The sequence below is a fragment of the Otolemur garnettii genome, unplaced genomic scaffold (assembly GCF_000181295.1).
Source record: "Otolemur garnettii isolate 467f Iridium unplaced genomic scaffold, OtoGar3 scaffold00112, whole genome shotgun sequence".
Classification (NCBI taxonomy): domain Eukaryota; kingdom Metazoa; phylum Chordata; class Mammalia; order Primates; family Galagidae; genus Otolemur; species Otolemur garnettii.
In genome coordinates, this window is record NW_003852507.1 from 6,326,757 (window position 1) to 6,346,994 (window position 20,238).

The following is a 20,238-nucleotide window of genomic DNA, read 5'->3' on the forward strand; positions in this document are numbered from 1 at the left end:
AAAAAAAAAAAAAAAAAAATAGGATATAGACATCAAAGCCTCAAGAGCAGGAAAATTTTAGTTTGCTGTCTTTGTGAGGAATCTGGTGTGAATGTTAGTAAACTATCAAGGTTTAATTGACAATAGTAAAATGATAAATATGCATAAATTGCAAGCACCATTCTAGTACTGACTAGGAGTCTCTTCTTTGAGACAGAGGCCCATGAAAATCGCTCCAGTGTGGACTGGCTGTGATTTGTGGATGGCTTGCTTGGTGCAAGGCCCTGTAGATAACTAATTCCCACACAAGGCGGGATAGGAGGTTTCCTTAAAGAAGGACAAATCTCTGAGGAAATCCTCGGGAGTTGAGGGCACACCTTGGAGGGCTTCATGGAAGGGGTAATGTTGGAGCTGGACCTCAGAGGGAGATTCAGACTTGAATGTGCACAGAGGAAAGGAGATATTTCAATGCAGAGGGTGCAGTGTGAGCAGAGGAGGGGAGATAAGGCAGCATGGGTGAGCACCATGGCAGTGAACTGTCCATTTACACTGCCCATGGGGGATTGGGAGGGGGAGTCCCAGGAGAAAAAAACCCAGAGCCATATGTAGAGGGCCCAGATGCCGCACTCAGTTGCAAAGTGAATTTGGATTTTAGGGAACATGTTGTATTGTACAATTTATAGAATGCTTTCTTGTTTGATTCTCAAAAACAAAGCAAAGGGCAATACAGCATCCTTTGAGACCAGCATTATTCTTAACTATTGTCCTGATTTTAAACTCAGGGAGGATCATGACTCAGGGAGAGGTTCATAGGAAGATCCAGAATAGGATCTTAAACCTCAAACCTTGAACCTCCATCATGGGTCCTTCTCGTTCCTTGACAGTATCCAACAAGTTTGAAGCTGAGGGTCAGGGGGCAACAGGTCCAATTTTTATCCAGGAGAAAGACTACTCTAGCTACTATGTGTGTGTGTGGGGGGGGGGCGTAATGCCAGAGAAGGGCCAAGGGGAAACCCAGTTGGCCAGAGTTAGGTTGTCATAGTGACAGGACTAAGGGCAGAACTGGGGCAGGGGCCTAGGGATGGTGGACAGGGGACAGTCCGAGATGGAGTTGCTGGAACCAAGCTTCCTGGATGGGTGGGGTGTGGGAGCCCAAGGAAGAAGAAGGCCCATATTTAGGTATGGGAAACTGAGGATAAATTTCCTGTTTCTACAGTATGTAGTGAGAGGGAGCAGGAGGAGAGGCCTGCTCCTAAGGGCCCTGTAGTAGTAAAGGGCATGGATTCGGAGTCAGGTAGCCCCAGGCTGGAATCCAGCTACTGGCCCCCTTTGCCCACGTGACTTGGGTAAGTTACTTAAGTGTCCTCCATCTTAGTTCCTTTATCTATAAGATGTGAGACTAGGCACTCAAAAAGGAAGTTATTGATAGAAAACTGGTTGAGTCAATGGAGATCACAGTAATACCCACCTCAGAGGATTGATCCGTGGATCAAATAAGCTAACGCTTGTCCAGCACTGAGCGCCGTGCAGGGGTGCCACGATCAGAGTGAGAGCTAACTTTTCTCGGCACCAGAGCCCACTCTCAGCCCTTTGTGCACAGGGCTTTGAAAGTCCTCACAATGGCACTTTGAGGCGGAAACCATTTTTATACTCATTTTATAGGTGAAGACACTGGAGGATCAAGCTGAAGCTTCACAAGGTTTTGTGATGGGATTAGCTTTACCCCTATGTCACAGATAAGGAAATGAAGCTATGGCAGGAGGGTAATCAACACACAAACAGAGGTGGGGAGTTTTAGGGCCCACAGGCAGCCTGGCCCAGGGGCCCACCCAAGGACAGAGAACCAGGCGGAGACCTGGCAGCTTGCTCAGTGGATGGCCCTTTTGTGGGAGTGGGAGGAGTGGAGCTGGGATGCCCTGGGGTCCTCCTGCAGCCTTTCTCACCCTCTGGCCTCCTCTTTCCTCTGTCTGCAGCCTCCAGCCGCTCCCACCCCGCCAGCCCCAGCCCACCCGGACTGCAAGCCAGCCCAGTGCTGCCGGTCAGCTACCGCCTGTCACACACGAGGCTGGCCTTCTTCCTGCGGGAGGCGCGGCCTCCGTCACCTGCAGTCACCAACGGCTCCCTGCAGCGCTCCGAGCCCTTCGTGGTGTTCCAGACCAAGGAGCTGCCAGTCCTCAATGTCTCCCTGGGGCCCTTCAGCACCAGCCAGGTGGTGGCGCGGGAGCTCCTGCAGCCGTCCAGCACCCTGGACATCCCCGAGCGCTTGACAGTCAACTGGAAGGTGCGGGCCTTCATCGTCCGCGCCCGCGTGCCTGCCTCGCAGCCCGTGGCCCAGGTGCTGTTCTATGTGGCCGGCCGGGACTGGGATGACTTCGGCGTCACCGAGCGGCTGCCCTGTGTCCGCCTGCACGCCTTCCGGGATGCGCGGGAGGTCAAGAGCTCCTGCCGCCTCAGCGGGGGCCTGGCCACATGTCTCGTGCGGGCTGAGCTGCCCCTGGCCTGGTTCGGTCCCCCGGCCCCTGCTGCACCGCCCGCGGCCCGTCGCAAGTCTCCGGACGGACTGGAGCCCGAGGCTGCCGGGGAGAGCCAGCAGGCGGAGCTTTACTACACGCTGCACGCCCCGGATGCCTCCGGAGGCTGCGGGGGCTCTCGTCGGGGGTTCGGGCCAGGCGGGGGCGCCCGGGCAGAGAGCCCTACGCAGCACCCCCTCTTGCGCATCGGGAGCATCAGCCTGTTCCGCCCGCCCCCCAGGAGGACCCTGCAGGAGCACAGGCTGGACAGCAACCTGATGATCCGCCTGCCCGACAGACCCCTCAAGCCCGGGGAGGTGCTCAGCATCCTCCTGTACCTGGCCCCCAACTCCTCCTCGCCCTCCAGCCCCAGCCTGGAACATTTCACACTCAGGTAGTCACCAGTCAGGGGTCTAGCTTATCTTCCCAGATAAAGTACATGCCTGACTCTTAGGGGAGGGGTCCTCCCACCTGGATCCCCACCCAGCATCTAACCCCAGCTCCTCCATTTATCAGTTGAGCACCCTGGGAAGACACCTCAGTTATTTGAGCTTCGGTGTTCTTATCTGCCTAATGGCAACGAACATTCCTGCCCTTACTTCCAGATCTCATTGAAATGGCATCCTTGTAAAGAGGAAATGTCAGTTTTTTACAAGCATGGATGTCTAGAATGACAGAATTGGGTCTGGAAGGCCCTTTAAACACAAACTGGTGCAACTCTCCCATTTTGCAGATGAGAAGACCAAGGCCAAATAGAAATCAGAGATTAGTTGCTTGGCTGGGAGCCAAAAGATGAAGAGGAGTGTGTGTGTGTGTGTATGTGTGTGTGTTGGGACATTTTCCCCGATCCTAGAGTTGGGAGAAAAATTTTTAGGGATCCCAGCTCTTTCTACACCTTGACAAGGACATAGTTCACAAATTCAAAAATGCCTTAAATGGGATCACATCCCCACAAAACATAATGATACTTCACAATAGGAATCCATGGTTTGAGGTATTTTCGGTGATTCCGTAGGACATAGGAAAGACTCCGCCAAAATGTATTCCCAGGCACGATGCATGGGACCTGGAACTTATATTAGCCTACATCTTCTTAAAGTATTGCCATTTCTCCTGAGTGTACTACCTGCAAGTTCAAATATTCCGAGACAGGATCATACTTGAGTTAGTGGTTGATACCTGAATGTGGATATGAACTAAGTCAGTCATCAGAGATCTTGGGCTACATTAATGGGAGTTGAGCTTATAGAATTAGGGAGGTGATGATCATCCTGCTTTAGTTAGTGTTAATTATAATTGAGTGCAGCTGAAGTGTTATATTTAGTGTAGGACATTACACCTTGTGTGTTCATAGTTTTGCAGAGGTGGGGGATTAGGCTATGAAGTGATTGTAACAATGGCAAAAAAATAATTAGAGGAACTAGAGAAAAGAAGACTCAGAAAACACCTACACACCCCTCCAGTTCTCTGAAGAACATTACAATTAAGGTGGAGGAGAAATGTTCTCTCTTGCCCCAGCAGAACCCATGGCTGTAATATTTCAGCTAAATACAGGGAAGATGGGCTTTCTGAAAAAGGAATGTGATATATACAGAAGTAATAAGTCTCACTAAGGTATATAAGCAGAAATCAGGCAAAGACTGGGCAGGGATACGGTAGAAGGAATTACAGCCTCCACTGAGGGTCAGAGGTTTTAACCACAACTCAAATCAGTCTCAACATTGACTGTAGGACTCAGGGTAACTTAGCTCGTCCACTCCCCCATAACAAGCCCAGCCTAGGGGTGGTGGCCAGGTTGGAAGCCTTTGGGCCCTAGTCTGATCCTCTCCCTCTTCTTCCTCTCACTTTGTCCCAGGGTGAAGGCCAAGAAGGGAGTGACCCTTCTAGGCACCAAGTCACGGAGTGGCCAGTGGCATGTGACCTCGGAGCTGCTGACTGGGGCAAAGCACTCAACAGCCACCGTGGACGTGGCCTGGGCTCAGGGTACCCCCCTGCCCCCTTGGTGAGCCCGAGGTGGTGCATCCACCCACCCCTTTTCAGGGCAGCCACCTGTGGGATGGGGGGAAATTCTTGATAGAAGAGGCTGGGCTTGCCGAGGGCTAAGACTTGGTTGATGGGGACTCTGGGGTTTGGGCCCTTTGGCATGATCCTGGGGCTGAAGCATATCAGGTGGGCTAGAGAAGGCTCAGAGGGCCCCGGTAAGCAGGGACCAAGGAGGACTCATGTCCTCACTGAGGGATTCTGAGCTCCTGAGCTGCTCCCAGCCCTTCCTCCTCTGCTCTCCTTCCTTTCTCAACCCTGGCAGGGAGGGCCAGGGGCCCTTGGAAATATTGCAGCTGGACTTTGAGATGGAGAATTTCACCAGCCAGTCAGTCAAGCGGAGGATCATGTGGCACATCGACTACCGTGGCCATGGTGCCCTGCCTGACCTGGAGCGGGCGGTCACTGAGTTGACAGTCATTCAGCGGGATGTGCAGGCCATCCTGCCCCTGGCCATGGTGAGTGGACGGGTCACTGGGCCATGGATGCCTGTGTCTATGCATGCATGTGGCAGATGTGCACAGCTGGGAGTATGTATAGATGATGTGTGTGTGCGTGTGCGCACGCCTGCCTCCTGCACCCAGGTGTAAATGTGTGCAGTCACAGGAAGCAGGGGGTGCTCTGCACCTGGTGCCTGGAGAACAGCAGAAGCCGAAGGAGGCAGAGGTGGGAAAAATTACATGGACAGCCAGTTGTGAAGTTTGCAGAGGGGGGTGGCCATGCAGTTGAGTCTTGAAGGTCACATGGGAAGAAGGGTTCTCAGAGACGAGGGGAGTGCCCTAGGCAGGGGGTCACGTGAGCAAAGGAGCAGTGGGAATGTGAGTGATTTGTTCAAGGAAGCAGTGGGTTTAGAAAGAAAGAATATAGGGGCGGTGCCTGTGGCTCAGAGGAGTAGGATGCCGGTCCCATATGCTAGAGGTGGCGGGTTCAAACCCAGCCCCGGCCAAAAACTGCACAAAAGAAAGCAAGAGTATAGTGGGGTAACAACACTAGAATGATCGTCTGGGACCAGCCAGGGTGACTGGGACCAACCCTGGGCCACGTGAATGTGTTGGATGTTACTGTGCGTGTCCTGAAGAGCATGGAAGCTGCTTGAGAGGAGAAGGCAGGGGCCTGGGGAAGGGCTGTGGCCTGGCAGCAGAGGGAGGTGGGCTCTGAGGTTCTGAAAGCCGAGTGAGCGGACCATCTCAGAAGGAGCATGAGGCCAGGTGGGTGAGATCACTGAACACACGTGCCAGTATCCCCAGGGGAAGAACAGGTATCTGAGCAGCCAGGGCCTTGGCTGGTGTGCCTCAGAAGTGAAGGGGCCATAGGCCGAGCCCCCTCACCCTCTCCTCCTCCCTGTAGGACACAGAGATCATCAACACAGCCATCCTAACTGGCCGGACAGTGGCCATCCCGGTCAAGGTCATTGCCATCGAGGTGACTGGCCTGGTCCTAGATGTCTCTGCCCTGGTGGAATGCGAGTCTGACAACGAGGACATCATTAAGGTGAGGCTTCCTGGAGGTGGGGGCCTTCAGGAGAGCAGAACCTCCAACCAGAGTCCAGGCGGCTGACTCTTACCCATCTTTGGACTGCTCTCACACATCCCTGTGCCCGGGGGTCACCCTGCTACAGTGGAGGTCCCTCCCTTTTCCTCCCACAGCATAGGCTTTCCTCCTCCTAAGCTTCACCACACCTTTCTGAAATACTCATTCCCAAGTCTCTCTTGGCTTCTATGGTGCTACCTTTCTTGGCCTCTGGTCCTGCTCTGGCCAGTCCTAGAGGGCTTCCTGTAGGAATAAGAAAGAGACTGTCTGCCAGGCCAGAGGGGAAAAGGCAATGCTGACAACCTCAACTCAACCCAGCAAGTCATTTTTGAGCCCTGGTGTGTGACAGACATGGGGCAAGGCAACAGGGGCCAGGTGTGGGGAGTGGGCCCCTCAAAGATCTGCCCTGACGCCAGTGTGGGTGGTCACAGGAAAAAGGTGGAGCCAGGGAGGGACCCCCAGAAACATGTGAGTCAGGCCTGAGTGAAGCTTGTACACTGCTGGCCCCACTAGCAGCACACATGCTGCTGTAGGCCCCTCCCAGCCAGGAACTGCTCTTGTCCCAGGTCCCCCACAGCCCAGCACGCAGGACATCTGTCTGACTCAGTGGCCACATTGCCACCTCCCCAGAGGTGCTCCAGAGCTGCAGCTTCCTCCCTGCCCAGTCCAGGCTCTTTCCCCTGGCTTTGGACAGCAGTCAGAGGCAAGCTCAAGAGAGAAAGAAGTGGAGTAGGCAGTGACAGGAGATGTCCTGGTACCTGTGGGCTTGGCAGACCATCTGCTGTGCCAGCCTCCAGCAGGTGCCAAAATCAGATGACTCGACAAACAGATTGACTTCCTGTTCCTGTCAACTATTCAGTTGGCAGTGGGGATGCAGGTATCCCCCCCCTCTCACCTGGCTCCCTGAACTGTTCTCTCTCTCTATGTTCTACCTGTGGGTCCCTCAGATCTGGAGGTGCTGGGGCTCACCTCACCCATCCCTGATCTAAGGAAAGATGGCCCTTCAAGGAGCCAAAGCAGATGGCCCAGCACACCCTTCACCTCCTTCAGAGAAGCCTTACCAAGGTCCGTGGGGCTCTCTACTGTCAGCAGGCTGGGACAGGTAGAACAAGCTTGCTCTGAAGGGTGTCACCAGCACCTTTTCTGCCCCAGACCAGACCAGAACAAAATAATCATGATGGTGAAGGGGAATTAGCAAAGATTCTAAATGGGATTGGTTACAAATCTCGGCAAAATACACTCAGGTTCTTTATGGAGTTTGCCACGTTGTAAATGGAATTTGTGGGCCTCCAGATGGAATTCTCTGCTTTCTTAAGTGGGAACTGAGCATTTCTGGCAGGGCTACTGTCTCCACATCCCTCCACCCACTACTCTGAGGTGCTGAAGAGAACTGGCAGAGTTTGGGGAAGTCCAAGGACTCATCTCTAGGGACGAGCCATGGTCCCAGCCTCTCTCCTAACCCACAGAGCCTTCAGGGCATCATCAGCCACTTCTGCACAGCAGGCCTCCCTCAGACACACCAGGCACCCGTGCACTGGCAGGTGCAGCTAGGTGCATATGCACATTGGATCTGCTCCAGGTGTGCCAGGTGTGCGTGTGGGCACATATAACACACACACCCATCTGCATCTGCCCTGAAGTACTGGCAGTGACACCTCTGTGAATGGCCACAGGTGCCCACGAAGATGTACTTCGCAACCATGTGGTTTCTATCCAGGGAACCTCTAAGAATGTGAGTTGGTATCCAGGTGGGCATGCTTTTACAAAAGCCACATCCATTGGTGGCAGCCATCCACCCACCTGTGCTTGGGGTTCTCTGGTCCTGAGATTTCCTCTCCCATCCCTCCCCTAGAACAGCCCCCTCACCAGCTGCACCAGCATGCCAGTGGGCCGTGGTGGACCAGGTCCGCCCTCACCCCATCTCTTCCACTGAGGCTTCTTTCCTGTCTAGTCCAGCACTTCATGTCCTCTTCTGTCCACACTTGCCAAACACCTGGTTCCAGTCATCCTGAGAGAGGAAAACCTGCCCTGAGAGGCCCCTCATGCTGGGTCCCCCTCCAAGGTGTGGTTCTGGCCAGTGGAAACAGCACTTATAAAAATATTGGTCCTTTGGCTCCTTGCCAGGTAACAGAACCTCCCCCAATGGGGACTAAAGGGTGATCTCTGCAGAGAGAGCAGAAGCCAGAATGGGAGCTAGCAGGCCTCTCCTCCCACCTGGCCTCTTCCCCTGCCTCACGGGAAGACCTGTGGGGCGAGGGCTGCCAACTGTTCCTCCCTTCCCTCAGGTATCCAGCAGCTGCGACTACGTGTTTGTGAGCGGAAAGGAGTCTCGCGGGTCCATGAACGCCAGGGTCACCTTCCGCTATGATGTCCTCAATGCCCCGCTGGAAATGACAGTCTGGGTCCCCAAGCTGCCCTTGCACATTGAGCTCTCAGATGCCCGCCTCAGCCAAGTGAAGGGCTGGAGGGTACCTATCCTCCCTGACCGGAGGTACAGCCCCTAACACACAGGAAATATTTGGGATACTCATGGGTGGACACTGTTGTGGCACACAGTCTGATCTGCATGTGTGTATAAGGCCCTAGGGATATACAGTCTGTAGGTCAGTTATGTAATCAACAAACTTTCATTGAGCAGCTACTATGTGCCAGACACTACCAAGTATTTAAGAGGTGGGGTGAGGGCGGCCAGTACCTGACCCAGCCAAACTCTCAGTCCAGTTGGAGTTGGGGGGAGCCACGTACATGGCACAGAGTGTCAGTGCATGATGGGAAGCCCTGTGTGCAGACAATCAAGGGGCACAAGAAGAAAATCCCCTCTTCCTCCAAGAGTCATGGTAGGCTTCCTGGAAGAAGTGACTCTTAAGCTAAGTCTTTTTTTTTTTTGAGATAGAGTCTCACTTTGCTGCCCTTGGTAGAGTACCATGGCATTCTAGCTCACAGTAACCTCAAACTCTCAGGCTCAAGCAATTCTCTTGTCTCAGCCTCCTAAGTAGATGGGACTACAGGTACCTGCCATAATGTCCAGCTAGTTTTAGAGACGTCTCACTCTTGCTCAGGCTGTTCTCCTGAGTTCAGGCGATCCACCCGCCTCAGCCTCCCAGAGTGCTAGGATTACAGGCGTGAGCCAAGTTTTTAAAGGACAGCAGAAAGGAGTTGATGGAGGAGGCAGAGTGAGAGAGTAGTCAGGCAGATAGAATGGAGCAGATGCACTAACACAGGAGCACACACACGTGTACACCCATGTTCCAGCCTGGGCATACCAAGGGCACACTGGTGAGTGCTGAGCATAGGCACACAGGGACTCACCCCTAAGCTTCCCTGTAGGGGTGCAAGCTCACACACTGAGTGCTCTTGGACGGGCCATATACATGTGTACTCACTGCATTCCACTCACCCACTTAGAGCTGCAGGAGAGAAAAGCCCCATAGGGAAGAGAGAGGGAAAGCAGCAGGCAGCGAAGAGCAGGAAGGGGTAGGGTTGGAGAGAAGCAGGTGGTGAGAAAAACAGGCGGCCAAGGGAGACTTGGGCTGAGTTCAGCTGAGCAGAGATTTGGAAGAGCAAGGTAGTGGAGGCCAGAGCCGCTCAAACCGTCATGTGTACATGAGTCACCGAGGGATCCTGTTAAAATGCAGACTCCGACTGAGGGGACCTGGGGTAAATCCTGTGATGCTACATTTCTGGCCAGCTCCCCGGGATAGTGATCCTGCTTTGAGTAGTAAGGATGTAAATGAATTCTGAAGCCAGACAGCCTGGGATGGATGCTGACTCTGCTGTTTAATAGCCATGTGAACTTGGGGCTACTTATACAACCTTACTGTGCCTCAGCTTCCTCATCTGTGATATGAGCCAATAACACATACTTCATAGAATTGTTGTGAGGATTAAGTTAGACAATGTAAGTAACAGAGCCCTCTGTGTGAGTGAACATTGTGGTTATTTGATCTTTCCGGAACACTAACAAAGCACAAAACACAGAGAAATTTGGACCTTCCCTCCAGAGCATGCCTTCCTGGCAATGAATTTCCTCCTGATTTTAGCATCTTTTGCAATTTGCATAACCTGAGAATTTCCCAAATCATCAAGTTCAGGTTCCCTTTTGCTTAACAGTTTAGTAATTTATGTTTCTCCCCTCACATTTTACTAACAGCAACAAAAGGAAACCAGGCTGCACTTTCCACACATTGCTTGAGTATCTCCTCAACTAAATAGCCAAGTTTATCACTTACAGGTTATGCTTTCCACACAACTGCAGGACACAACTCAGCTAAACTTCCTGGCAGTCTTTGCTCCAGTTTAGAGCTTAGAACGGTGCCAGGCACATGCTTAGTGTTGAAGAAGAGGTGACAGTTATTAGCGTTTGACGCCAGCTATTCCTAGGCAGGGGTTAAGCCAAACAGAGGTAGTGAGGGACAAGGGAGGCTCAAGGAGGTAACTTTTGAAGAGAGGAAAGGCAGGGACTGCTGGTTCTAAACTTAGAGAAGGAAGCGTGAGCTGGAGAAGAGGCTGGCTGGCTGCAGAGCTCCCAGCCACAGGGAGCAGGGAGGAGCCACAGGGCAAGGGGGTGGGGCTTCCATGGGGCCAGCCCTGACTACCGGTACATTCCCACCCCAGGTCAGCCCGGGAGAGTGAGGATGAGGAGGAGGAGGAGGAAGAGCGGCGGCAGAGCCCAACCCGCGGCTGCACCCTGCAATACCAGCATGCCACCCTCCAGGTCTTCACCCAGTTCCACACGACATCATCTGAGGGCACCGACCAGGTGGTCACCATGCTGGGCCCCGACTGGCTGGTGGAGGTCACTGATCTAGTCAGTGACTTCATGCGGGTGGGTGACCCCCGAGTGGCACACATGGTGGACAGCAGCACACTGGCAGGCCTGGAGCCAGGCACCACTCCCTTTAAGGTAGGCATGGGCTGTGTCCAGAGGGCCAAGGTTAGGGGCCTTGTTTACCTGTGGATGGAGAACTCAGGTGTCCCTAGAACCTCAGCCACAGGAAGCAACGCAGCTGGCCCCCACAACATGCTTCCCCACCTTTCCCTCTCTGAAATTCTACCATCAAAAACCACCCCTTGTCAACAGAAGGGGACAGGTGGGAGTTAGTGAAGCTACAGGCCAAGAAGGCAAGTTCAGGAATCTAGAAACTCAACTTTAACTTTCCCTGATTTATTTCTGCCCGGACAATTCAGTGTCTGAGTAGAAATCATCCACCTAAGAAATTTTAAGTAGTGACCCATAGACTGTAATCTGTCTACAAACATATTTTGCTTATAAAATGATTGATTCAAAATTAGGAGGTTTCTCAATTTTAAAAAGTCTAGATTTCTGGTTTTACAAAAAATAAATCTGGCAGCCAGGTGCAGTGGCCTCATGCCCCAGCTACTCAGGAGGCTGAGGCAAGAGGACTACTTGAACCCAAGAGTTAGAGGTTGCTGTGAGCTATAATGACACCACAACATTTTACCTAGGGCAACAGAGTAAGACTCTGTCTCAAAAATAATAAGTAAATAAAAATTTAAAAAATAACCTAGCAACACTGAGCCTGCATTCCCACCAGGCAGCAATAGTTGGAGTCCATACTGGTGCCCCCTTCACAGGAGCATGAGTTCTCCTGTTTGCCACAGTCCCCTCCATGACAATGGGGGTTGCCCATCATTCACTATTATCCAAGGCAGATTTCCTCACAGTCAGCCCACCTCCCTCCTCTGCCTTCTTGCCTTGCCCTCTCATAACCTCTGGACCCTGGTTCCTGATTGCCGACCAAAGGCAGAGCTGAGGTCTTGCCTCCCATCACCTCCTACCCCTCTGGGCTCCTCTTAGAGCAGTGCTGGGCTTCCTCCCTGGCTAAGAATCTTGCATGCAGGGTGCTACTGTCCTGGCTCTCTCCCACCTCTGCCCCACTTTGTCTCAGGTTGTGTCCCCACTGACAGAGGCTGTGCTTGGGGAGACGCTGCTGACGGTGACCGAGGAGAAGGTCAGCATCACTCAGCTACAGGCCCAGGTGGTGGCCAGCCTGGCCCTCTCCCTGCGGCCCAGCCCCGGGAGCAGCCACACCATCCTGGCCACCACAGCTGCCCAGCAGACACTCAGCTTCCTCAAGCAGGTAACTGACGGCCCAGCCCACCAGCCAAGGAGTCTGGGGTGTAGAAGGAGGACTTGGGGGCTCTTGCCCTTGCATTACACAAGTCCCAAATTAAGGCTTTAGATAATGGAGGATATGTCCACCCTCTATGCCCCATAAACCTGTCCCTCTCCAGGGCTTCACTGTGCACAGGGGGATCTGGGCAAGGTCATGCTTGCTGTCCTTGCCACCTGAGACACTCCTGCTGAGGGTGTCCCTCCTGGAATCACATAAGGCCCCATCCCCAGGAAGTACCCCCATCCATCTGTGGATCCCCAACAACACACCATGGACACTGACCACAGAACGAGGGTAGATACGTGACAGGTGGGAGGCCCTGAGAAGTGATGAAATGGGCATCGATCACTCAGCCAGGAGTCAGGACCAGCAGCCCTCTGTCCTGACTTGCTTCATGACCCCAGGGCAATTGCTTCTCTTTCAGCCCTGCTTTCTCATATGAAGGAAAGGCAAGTCTTAGAAGGTTTTGTTCACATAGGAACAAAGGGAAGCCAGCTGATCCGCTAGCTGATGTCTGACCCTTTCTCCTCCTCCAGGAAGCCCTCTTGAGCCTCTGGCTCTCCTATAGTGATGGCACCACAGCTCCACTCTCCCTCTACAGCCCCCGGGACTACGGGCTGCTGGTGAGCAGCCTGGATGAGCGAGTGGCCACTGTGACACAGGATCGGGCCTTCCCACTGGTGGTGGCGGAGGCAGAGGGGGCAGGGGAGCTGCTCCGGGCAGAGCTAACCATTGCTGAGAACTGCCAGAAAACCAAGCGCAAGAGTGTGCTGGCCACGACCCCCGTGGGCCTGCGGGTGCACTTTGGGCGGGACGAGGAGGACCCTACTTACGACTACCCGGGTCCCAGCCAGCCAGGGCCTGGTGGGGGCGAGGACGAGGCCCGAGGAGCTGGCTCCGCAGCACCGGCCCCGGAAGCCCCGGGCCTAGGCACCGCCAGCCCCCCTGCGCCGCCCACAGAAGACTTCCTGCCGCTGCCCACCGGCTTCCTGCAGATGCCACGGGGGCTGACCGACCTGGAGATCGGCATGTACGCGCTGCTGGGCGTCTTCTGCCTTGCCATCCTCGTCTTCCTCATCAACTGCATCGTCTTCGTACTGCGCTACCGGCATAAGCGGATCCCGCCCGAGGGCCAGACCAGCATGGACCACTCCCACCACTGGGTGTTCCTGGGCAATGGGCAGCCGTTGCGGGTGCAAGGGGAGCTCTCACCACCCACTGGCAACCCGCTGGAGACGGTGCCCGCCTGCTGTCACGGAGACCACCAGAGCAGCGGCAGCTCCCAGACCAGCGTCCAGAGCCAGGTGCACGGCCGGGGTGATGGCTCCTCGGGCGGCTCGGCCCGGGACCAGGCCGAGGACCCCGCCAGCTCGCCCACCTCCAAGCGCAAGCGGGTCAAGTTCACCACTTTCACCACGCTGCCCTCAGAGGATCTGGCCTATGACTCAGTGCCCGCTGGGGAAGAGGAGGAGGAGGACGAAGAGGAACTGGGTTGGGGCTGCCCCGATGTGGCGGGCACCACGCGGCCCACTCCACCCCCGGACCTGCACAATTACATGCGCAGAATCAAAGAGATTGCCTAGAGGCGCCATCTGGGGTGGCGGGAATGCCCCCACAGGTCTGCTCTGGGTGGGACGCAGCCGGGACCCTCAGCTCTCACTGACTCGGGACGGCTAACTGATTTTATACTCCGCCCGCTGCCGCTTAGCTCAGTGCCACTCAGTGCAGGCAGGCACCTGCGTGTCCGCTCCTCCCGCCCCCTATACCGTCGCCCTCCTCTGCCCCCTGCAGGTGGAGGGCTCTCCTCCAGTGGCTTGCAGGGAGGAGGAAAGATCCCAGCCTTCCTTCTATCCTTTCCAAACCTCCTCAAATCTTAGGCAAACCTTGCCCAGGGGTGAGAGGAGGAGGCCAAGCTTGGGACCGGGTGGGCCCACACTGTGCTCCGACCCCACCTCCCATGGCCCCTGCCATTCCCCTGTGTGCTGGGGGGGATTATTCTGGGAGGGGGTCTTGTGTCACAGGCTGCACAAAGACTTTTCTCACTCCAATATTCAGGGATTTCTGTCCTGCAGGGTGGGGAGGAGGCGGCTGCCTGCCCTGCCAAGGATCTTGCTGTGGACAAAGTATCTGGGGGTAGGGGGACAGGTGTAGCATCTGCTGGCTTCCAGGTGCCTCCCAGGGTCTGGGAGCTGACTCTACGGAGAGGTCTGGTGCCAAGTCAGGCACTTTCCAGAGTTCTCAAGAACACAGAACTCCCTCCTCTGCCTCAAGGGCAGGGACCTACAGGGGAGAGTCCTCCACCTTCTGTAGCCAGCCACACCCTAGGGCGTGAGACCTGGTGCCTCTGCCTCCCCTTCCCCCACAGCGGGGTCCACACTACTACGCCTTAGCCGCCCCTGGCTCTGCGACCACTCTTCCCCTCTGTGTAGCAGGGCAGGCAGCCACCCACGCCCCGCAGGACATAATCTGGGGGTGGGGGGTGGCACCAGGGAGTGCTGTGAGGGACTTAAGGGTGGACAAAGTGTCTCCCCTGCCCTGGCCCACAGCCACTCTTCTCTGGGGTTCTACCCACCACTGTGTCGGATTTTTCTTAAATAAACGGAGGCGGTCAGACTGGAGGTGGGGGCAACAGCTCCCGTGCACAGACAGTACATGGTGGCCGGCTCTGTCTCTTCCTTGAGTGCAGGAGCACACACACACTCCTCCCCACCCCCACAGGCATACCATGTGACACGAGACAGAAAGGGCTGGACTGACCAGGCATGGTCCTGCCCTTCTTCCCCCTACATTCAAGTCTTTTCAAACCCTCTGGTGCTGGGGGAAGCCCACATCCAAGGATAGAACAGTTGCTGACCCAGAAATGGGTCCCTACAGAGAGGTACCTCCTCTGAGTCTCTACCACGACGGGCTCTGAGGAGAGAAGGCTAACCCTCAGGACTTAAGGAGAAATGACTTGGGAGATGGGGAGGGCACAAGAAAATAAGGAGCGAGGTGGCAAGGCTGGTGTGCCCACCTGAGTTCCTACAGAGTCTTGGAGCCAAGCTCTCAGAGGAGGTTCCTCCCCCTCACCATGTCTCAAGGATGCCCCCCAGGGAAAGCCTGGGGGTTGCCATGTTAGCCAGGCAGAAGGGAGCACAGGCATATTGGGGTGCACCTCCACCCCAGCAGCCCATGGGATGAGCCACAGCACTTTCTGGACCACTCCCCAGCCAGTCAACCACCCAGGGGAGTACAGGAGCTCCAGGCCTGAGGACAGGGGATGGTACCAACCACCCTGAGTGGGAAACAGCCAGCAGCAGAGCTGAGGCTGCACGAATATGCCATTGCCTATCAAGGAAGGAAACCTACCCTTCCACTATATCTGCTGAGCTGATCACACAGCTCTGGTGGTGTAAGGACTAAATGAGATCACGTATGCAAAGTGCCCTGCCTGGCTCTGGGCAACCAAGGGCACATAAAAGGTCTCAATGAACGGGGCTTCGCTACAACCAGGTCTGAATGTTGAGGCAAGGCATGGGTCTGAATGGAAGCTAGAGATTGACAGCTCTACCCAAGATGTGTTTGGCAAGGGGCAAGTGGGGAGCTGCTGATATGCTGTGCCCCAGACAGAACAACAGGGGGCCAGGCAGGAAGGCTGTTGGGTTCCCAAAACACCAGACACCTGCTCTTCTGAAAACACACTGCATGCTCCTGGAGGGGTATGGGGGTCTCAATGACTTTTCTTAACCCCATTGTGCCTCACATGATGCCTGGAATTGGCAAGCACTCAACACATGTTTGCCTAGCAAATTAAAGACCAAATGTAATCGTAAATGCCTTTCAGATTATCCCATGTTTGGGATTTTTGTGTATTCCTCCTCACATCTTGTCACTGTGGGAAATCGTGTTACCCAAGTCATCCCCTTAGGGTCCTTATAAGAGAGACAGAGAAAGGCATAGATGTGAGTCAAGGGAGAATATCCTGGCTTGAGGCTATGTTCAAATTTCTGGTATTAAACTTGGAACATGTTGCCGTTTATTTATAAGACTGGGAGACAAAGCTTGGGCCTCCCTCGAGGAGCCTGCAGCCCCACGCAGAACATGGACAGGTCAGCTTCCACCTGGGCTGATAATGGAGCTTGGGCCTGGGTTGCAGGGCCACCAGGAAAGAGGGGAGAAGACATTCTCAAGCTGAGTTTGCTGAGGACAAGGACAAGGAAGTTCCAGGAAGTGGGTGTGAAGGCCCAGAGGCTACGTGCTCCACACCTTGCACTTTCTTTTGCTGCTATGACTTTGCATTTGCTTTCTGTATGCCTGAAATATGAGTCCCTTTTGATAGAGGAGACAGGAAAAAAAAAAACATATATGCAAAGACGTGAAGGCCAGTGAGGGTGTGATAGGTTCAGCATAGACTCATGAATCAGGCTTAGACTTGAGGCTCAGCTATTTCCTTCTCCCTGGGTAAAGGAAGGAGGATGGAGGGGCTCGTGGACCAGTTAGGAGGAAGCTGCAAGCAGAAAGGATGAGGCTCTGAGCCAGGCAGTAGTAGGAACAGACAGCTGGGTGCAAACAATATTCAGCTGTGGGATCCACCCACTGCTTTATCCCAGTGGGAATGATGGGAAGGAGACAGAAGCTGCTGCTCCCTCCATCGCAGAGACCGCTTTCCAAATGAACCTCGGAGACCAGGTGGTCCCCAGGAGGAAAGTGACACTACAGTGATGGTGTTTGCCAGCAGGCATCCAGGCTTACACGACAGAGAAGTGAGGGCCTGGAGGGGAGGAGCAGTTGATCAAAAGTCACACAGCAAACCCCACAACAGAGCCAAAGCCATGCCTGCTACCCTGTCCTGTAATTTGTGTCCCTTTACCTTCATCCCTCACCCCCTGTCCAAATGTAAGAACACTGAAGCAATTGCTAGAAGCGTCAACTCCTGACCCTTGTGGAGCTCAAGCGGGAGCCGGCTTGGCGGGAATGAGGCGGGACATTAAGTTAACAGCCCCTCTGGAATGGCCCTGGCACTGCACTCCTCTTTAAAAATTTGTCTTCAACCCCGAAAACGAATCGAGGGACCTTGTAAAGAATAGTTATTGACAGAGAGCTGCTCAGGGAGCACCAGGGAGCCAGGCCCATGAATCAGCTCGCTACCAAAATGAGATTGCTCAGACAGCCAGGACCGGAGAAGGCAGAGCAAGAGATGTGGAGGAACGGCCCAGAGCCTGTCACTGCCAGGTGCTCAACTGCCCACCCCAGCCTGCCCACTGCCCGCTGCCTCTCAGTACCAGCCCTGGACACTCTGCCAAGCCTTCATCCAATATTGATAGGGCACCCACCATGCCCCAGGCATTGTGCTCCCTAAGAGAAGGCTTCGGGGAGGAGGGAGAGGGAGGGTTGGAGCCAAACTGATAAAATTGAAAATACAATAAATGGGCAAGAAAAGAAAACTCTAGGACTGGGCACCATGGCTCACACCTATAATCCTAGCACTCTGGGAAGCTAAGGCGGGAAGTTCAAGAATTCAAGACCAGCCTGAGCAAGAGCAAGACTCCCATCTCTACTAAAAAATTTGGAAAAACTAGCCAGGCAGGGTGGTGGGCACCTGTAGTCCCAGCTACTCAGGAGGTTGAGGCAGAAGGATCACTTGAGCCCAAGAATTTGAGGTTGCTGTGAGCAATGATGCCATGGCACTCTACCCAGGGCTGCAGAGTGAGACTCAGTCTCGAAAAAAGAGGAAGGAAGGAAGGAAGGAAGCTCACTCTAACTTGAAGGGACAAAACTTTCTAAGACAGGTTGACAGGGACTGCTGGGGTCTGACAGTGCATTTCCTAGACGGGCTTCAGCCCGTCACTAGTTCTGAGCCTTCATTTCCCAATTTGGGAAAATATGAAATCACCATATCTGCTGACCTCCCTGAAGAGGCCCTGCTGCTTCAACACTTGTATTGCTAGCAAGAATCCTAGAAAGTAGGAGTTATTGCTGGGGTTTTGTTTGTTTGTTTTTGTTTTTGCAGTTTTTGGCCGGGGCTGGGTTTGAACTTGCCACCTCTGGCATATGGGACCAGCACCCTACTCCTTTGAGCCATAGGCACCACTCCCAGCTGTTACTGTTTTGTAGATGAGGAGACAAGCACACAGACAGGCCAAGTAATCACCCAGGGTCTCCAGGTTAGAAGGGTCCTGGTGACAACTCCAAATCTACCTGCTTTTTGCTACATCCTGAGGCAACTGATGACATTGGCAAGCAAAGGGGAAGGAGGTTGAGGACATTTGCAGGTGGGAGGGGAGGAGGGAAGGATCGCTAAGAATTTGATGTTCTCAGTGGTGGAGGCAAGGCTATGAGGCCCCCACTTAAGGCACAGATGGTGGCTAGTGTTGGGGGCAGATGGAAGACCGTGAATATTCCATAGGTGCCGGCCTCTCTGCCACTGCTAAACAGACCACACTCCGTCTTGCACTGGGAACTCTGCCCCCAGCTGACTGTCATAGCAGATAAACATCCAGCCTCTCAAAGCAGAGAAGCAGCAGGCCTCCCTGAGCAGAATGCGGAACTGGGCTTATTTGGAAAGCTGGTGGCACAAGCAGAGATGCCCAGCCCTTTCCCTTGGGATATTGGCTGTCCCTTCAGCTGCTGGGACTGAGCAAGAGAAACTGGGAAGCAGAGGCCATCCCCTATGGCCCTTCCTCCTGCTACATTGGCTCAGTGAATTTATTAAACCCTTGCCATTGATCTGATAGAGTGCCTAGAATAGAGGAAGCAGGATTATTAAATAGTCATCAACATTTACCGAGAACTCACTCACTAGCTAAGCACCTTATATTCACCATTTTATTCACTCTTCATAACAACCAAATAAGGTAGGTACTTTATTATACCCATTTTGTAGATGACAAAACTGAGGCTTGGTGAAGGTATATGGCTTACTTGATGCCACCCAGTAAATAAATCACACAGCTAGAAATCAAAACCAGGTTATATAGGCTCCAAGTCCCATGGTCTTCCTGCTGCCTCACACCTTAGTGGGGACTGGAAGTTCAGAGAATCATTCCTTGAAGTGGCAAGAGCACCAGGCTGGGAGTCCAGGTAGGGAAAGTTTTCACTGTGGCATTGGCTGGTGGTGTGGCTGTGAGCCTGGGGCTGCCCACATCTGGAGCAAGCCAAGACCCTCAAATGGAATCCCAGGCCAGATGTCCTTCCACTGCCTTCAGTCTTGATAGTCTTTGGGACTCAAGGTGGGAACCCTGGGCATACTCAGCCCTGCCAGTTCATACTCACTATCCCTTCACCCTCTTAGATGGACAGCTGCCATGAGATGGGGGACTAGGGGAAGGTAACAGGCCTCTGTGGCCCTCATCGGTCCTCCAAGCTTTGCCAGCTCTGCCATCCTCTATTTGATGCTGCCATTGGCAGCTGCTCCTGTGGGTTTGAGGTTTGCTGTTTGGGGTGGGGGGCCATGGGAAGGAGCAAAGAGAGTGGGAAACGTTGATCCCTCACTGTGTGTGCCCCAGGCAGTGAATCTCAGGGCCGAAACAGAGCTTGCAAGTTCAAGATGTCTATCTGTAGTTCACTAGAAGCACCCAGTCTGATACAAGAGGCCTGGATCCTGTTCCATCAAAGAGGAATAGGCCCTGTACAGTGGCAGCTCCCAGGCAGGGGGAGGATGCAGAATCAAGGCACCTGCCCATAAGCAATACCCAGTCTGATGGTGAGACTGACCGCGTTTAAAGAAATGACATCATGTCAGAGAAATATAGAAATAGGTGTAAAGTAACCTATGCATACAGAAGGCAGGCAGTGCATCAGAGAGGCAGCCTGGAGGAGGGTGGAGCTGGGGTGAGGGGGAGGGTGGAGCTGGGGTGAGGGGTGGCACTGGGAAGGCCCACCAGATGGCTGGGGCGTCAGGCACACACACAGGATTAGGAGGGGACATGGATTTAGCCTGGGTGGGGGGACGGAGCCCAGGTGGCCTGGCTGAGGGGAAGAGTGGGTGTGGGGAGGTGGAGGAGATGACCCTCCCTCGGGTGTTAGAGAATGGACAGCCTGTCTGGGAAAGGGCTCTACCCCTT

At 54.1% G+C, this 20,238-nt stretch overlaps 1 protein-coding gene across 1 annotated transcript in view; it reads left to right on the forward strand.

Annotated features, from left to right (window-relative positions):
- The window catches only part of TMEM132E (transmembrane protein 132E), a 54,392-nt gene extending 40,510 nt beyond the window's left edge, over positions 1-13,882 (forward strand). Inside the window, exons 2-9 of the mRNA XM_012809728.2 lie at positions 1,953-2,883; positions 4,345-4,491; positions 4,795-4,987; positions 5,877-6,020; positions 8,345-8,550; positions 10,674-10,962; positions 11,969-12,160; positions 12,733-13,882. Coding sequence (XP_012665182.1) covers positions 1,953-2,883; positions 4,345-4,491; positions 4,795-4,987; positions 5,877-6,020; positions 8,345-8,550; positions 10,674-10,962; positions 11,969-12,160; positions 12,733-13,779 — 3,149 coding nt within the window. The 3' untranslated portion in view covers positions 13,780-13,882. The remainder of the gene's footprint in view (positions 1-1,952; positions 2,884-4,344; positions 4,492-4,794; positions 4,988-5,876; positions 6,021-8,344; positions 8,551-10,673; positions 10,963-11,968; positions 12,161-12,732) is intronic.
- The last annotated feature ends 6,356 nt before the right edge of the window (positions 13,883-20,238 follow it).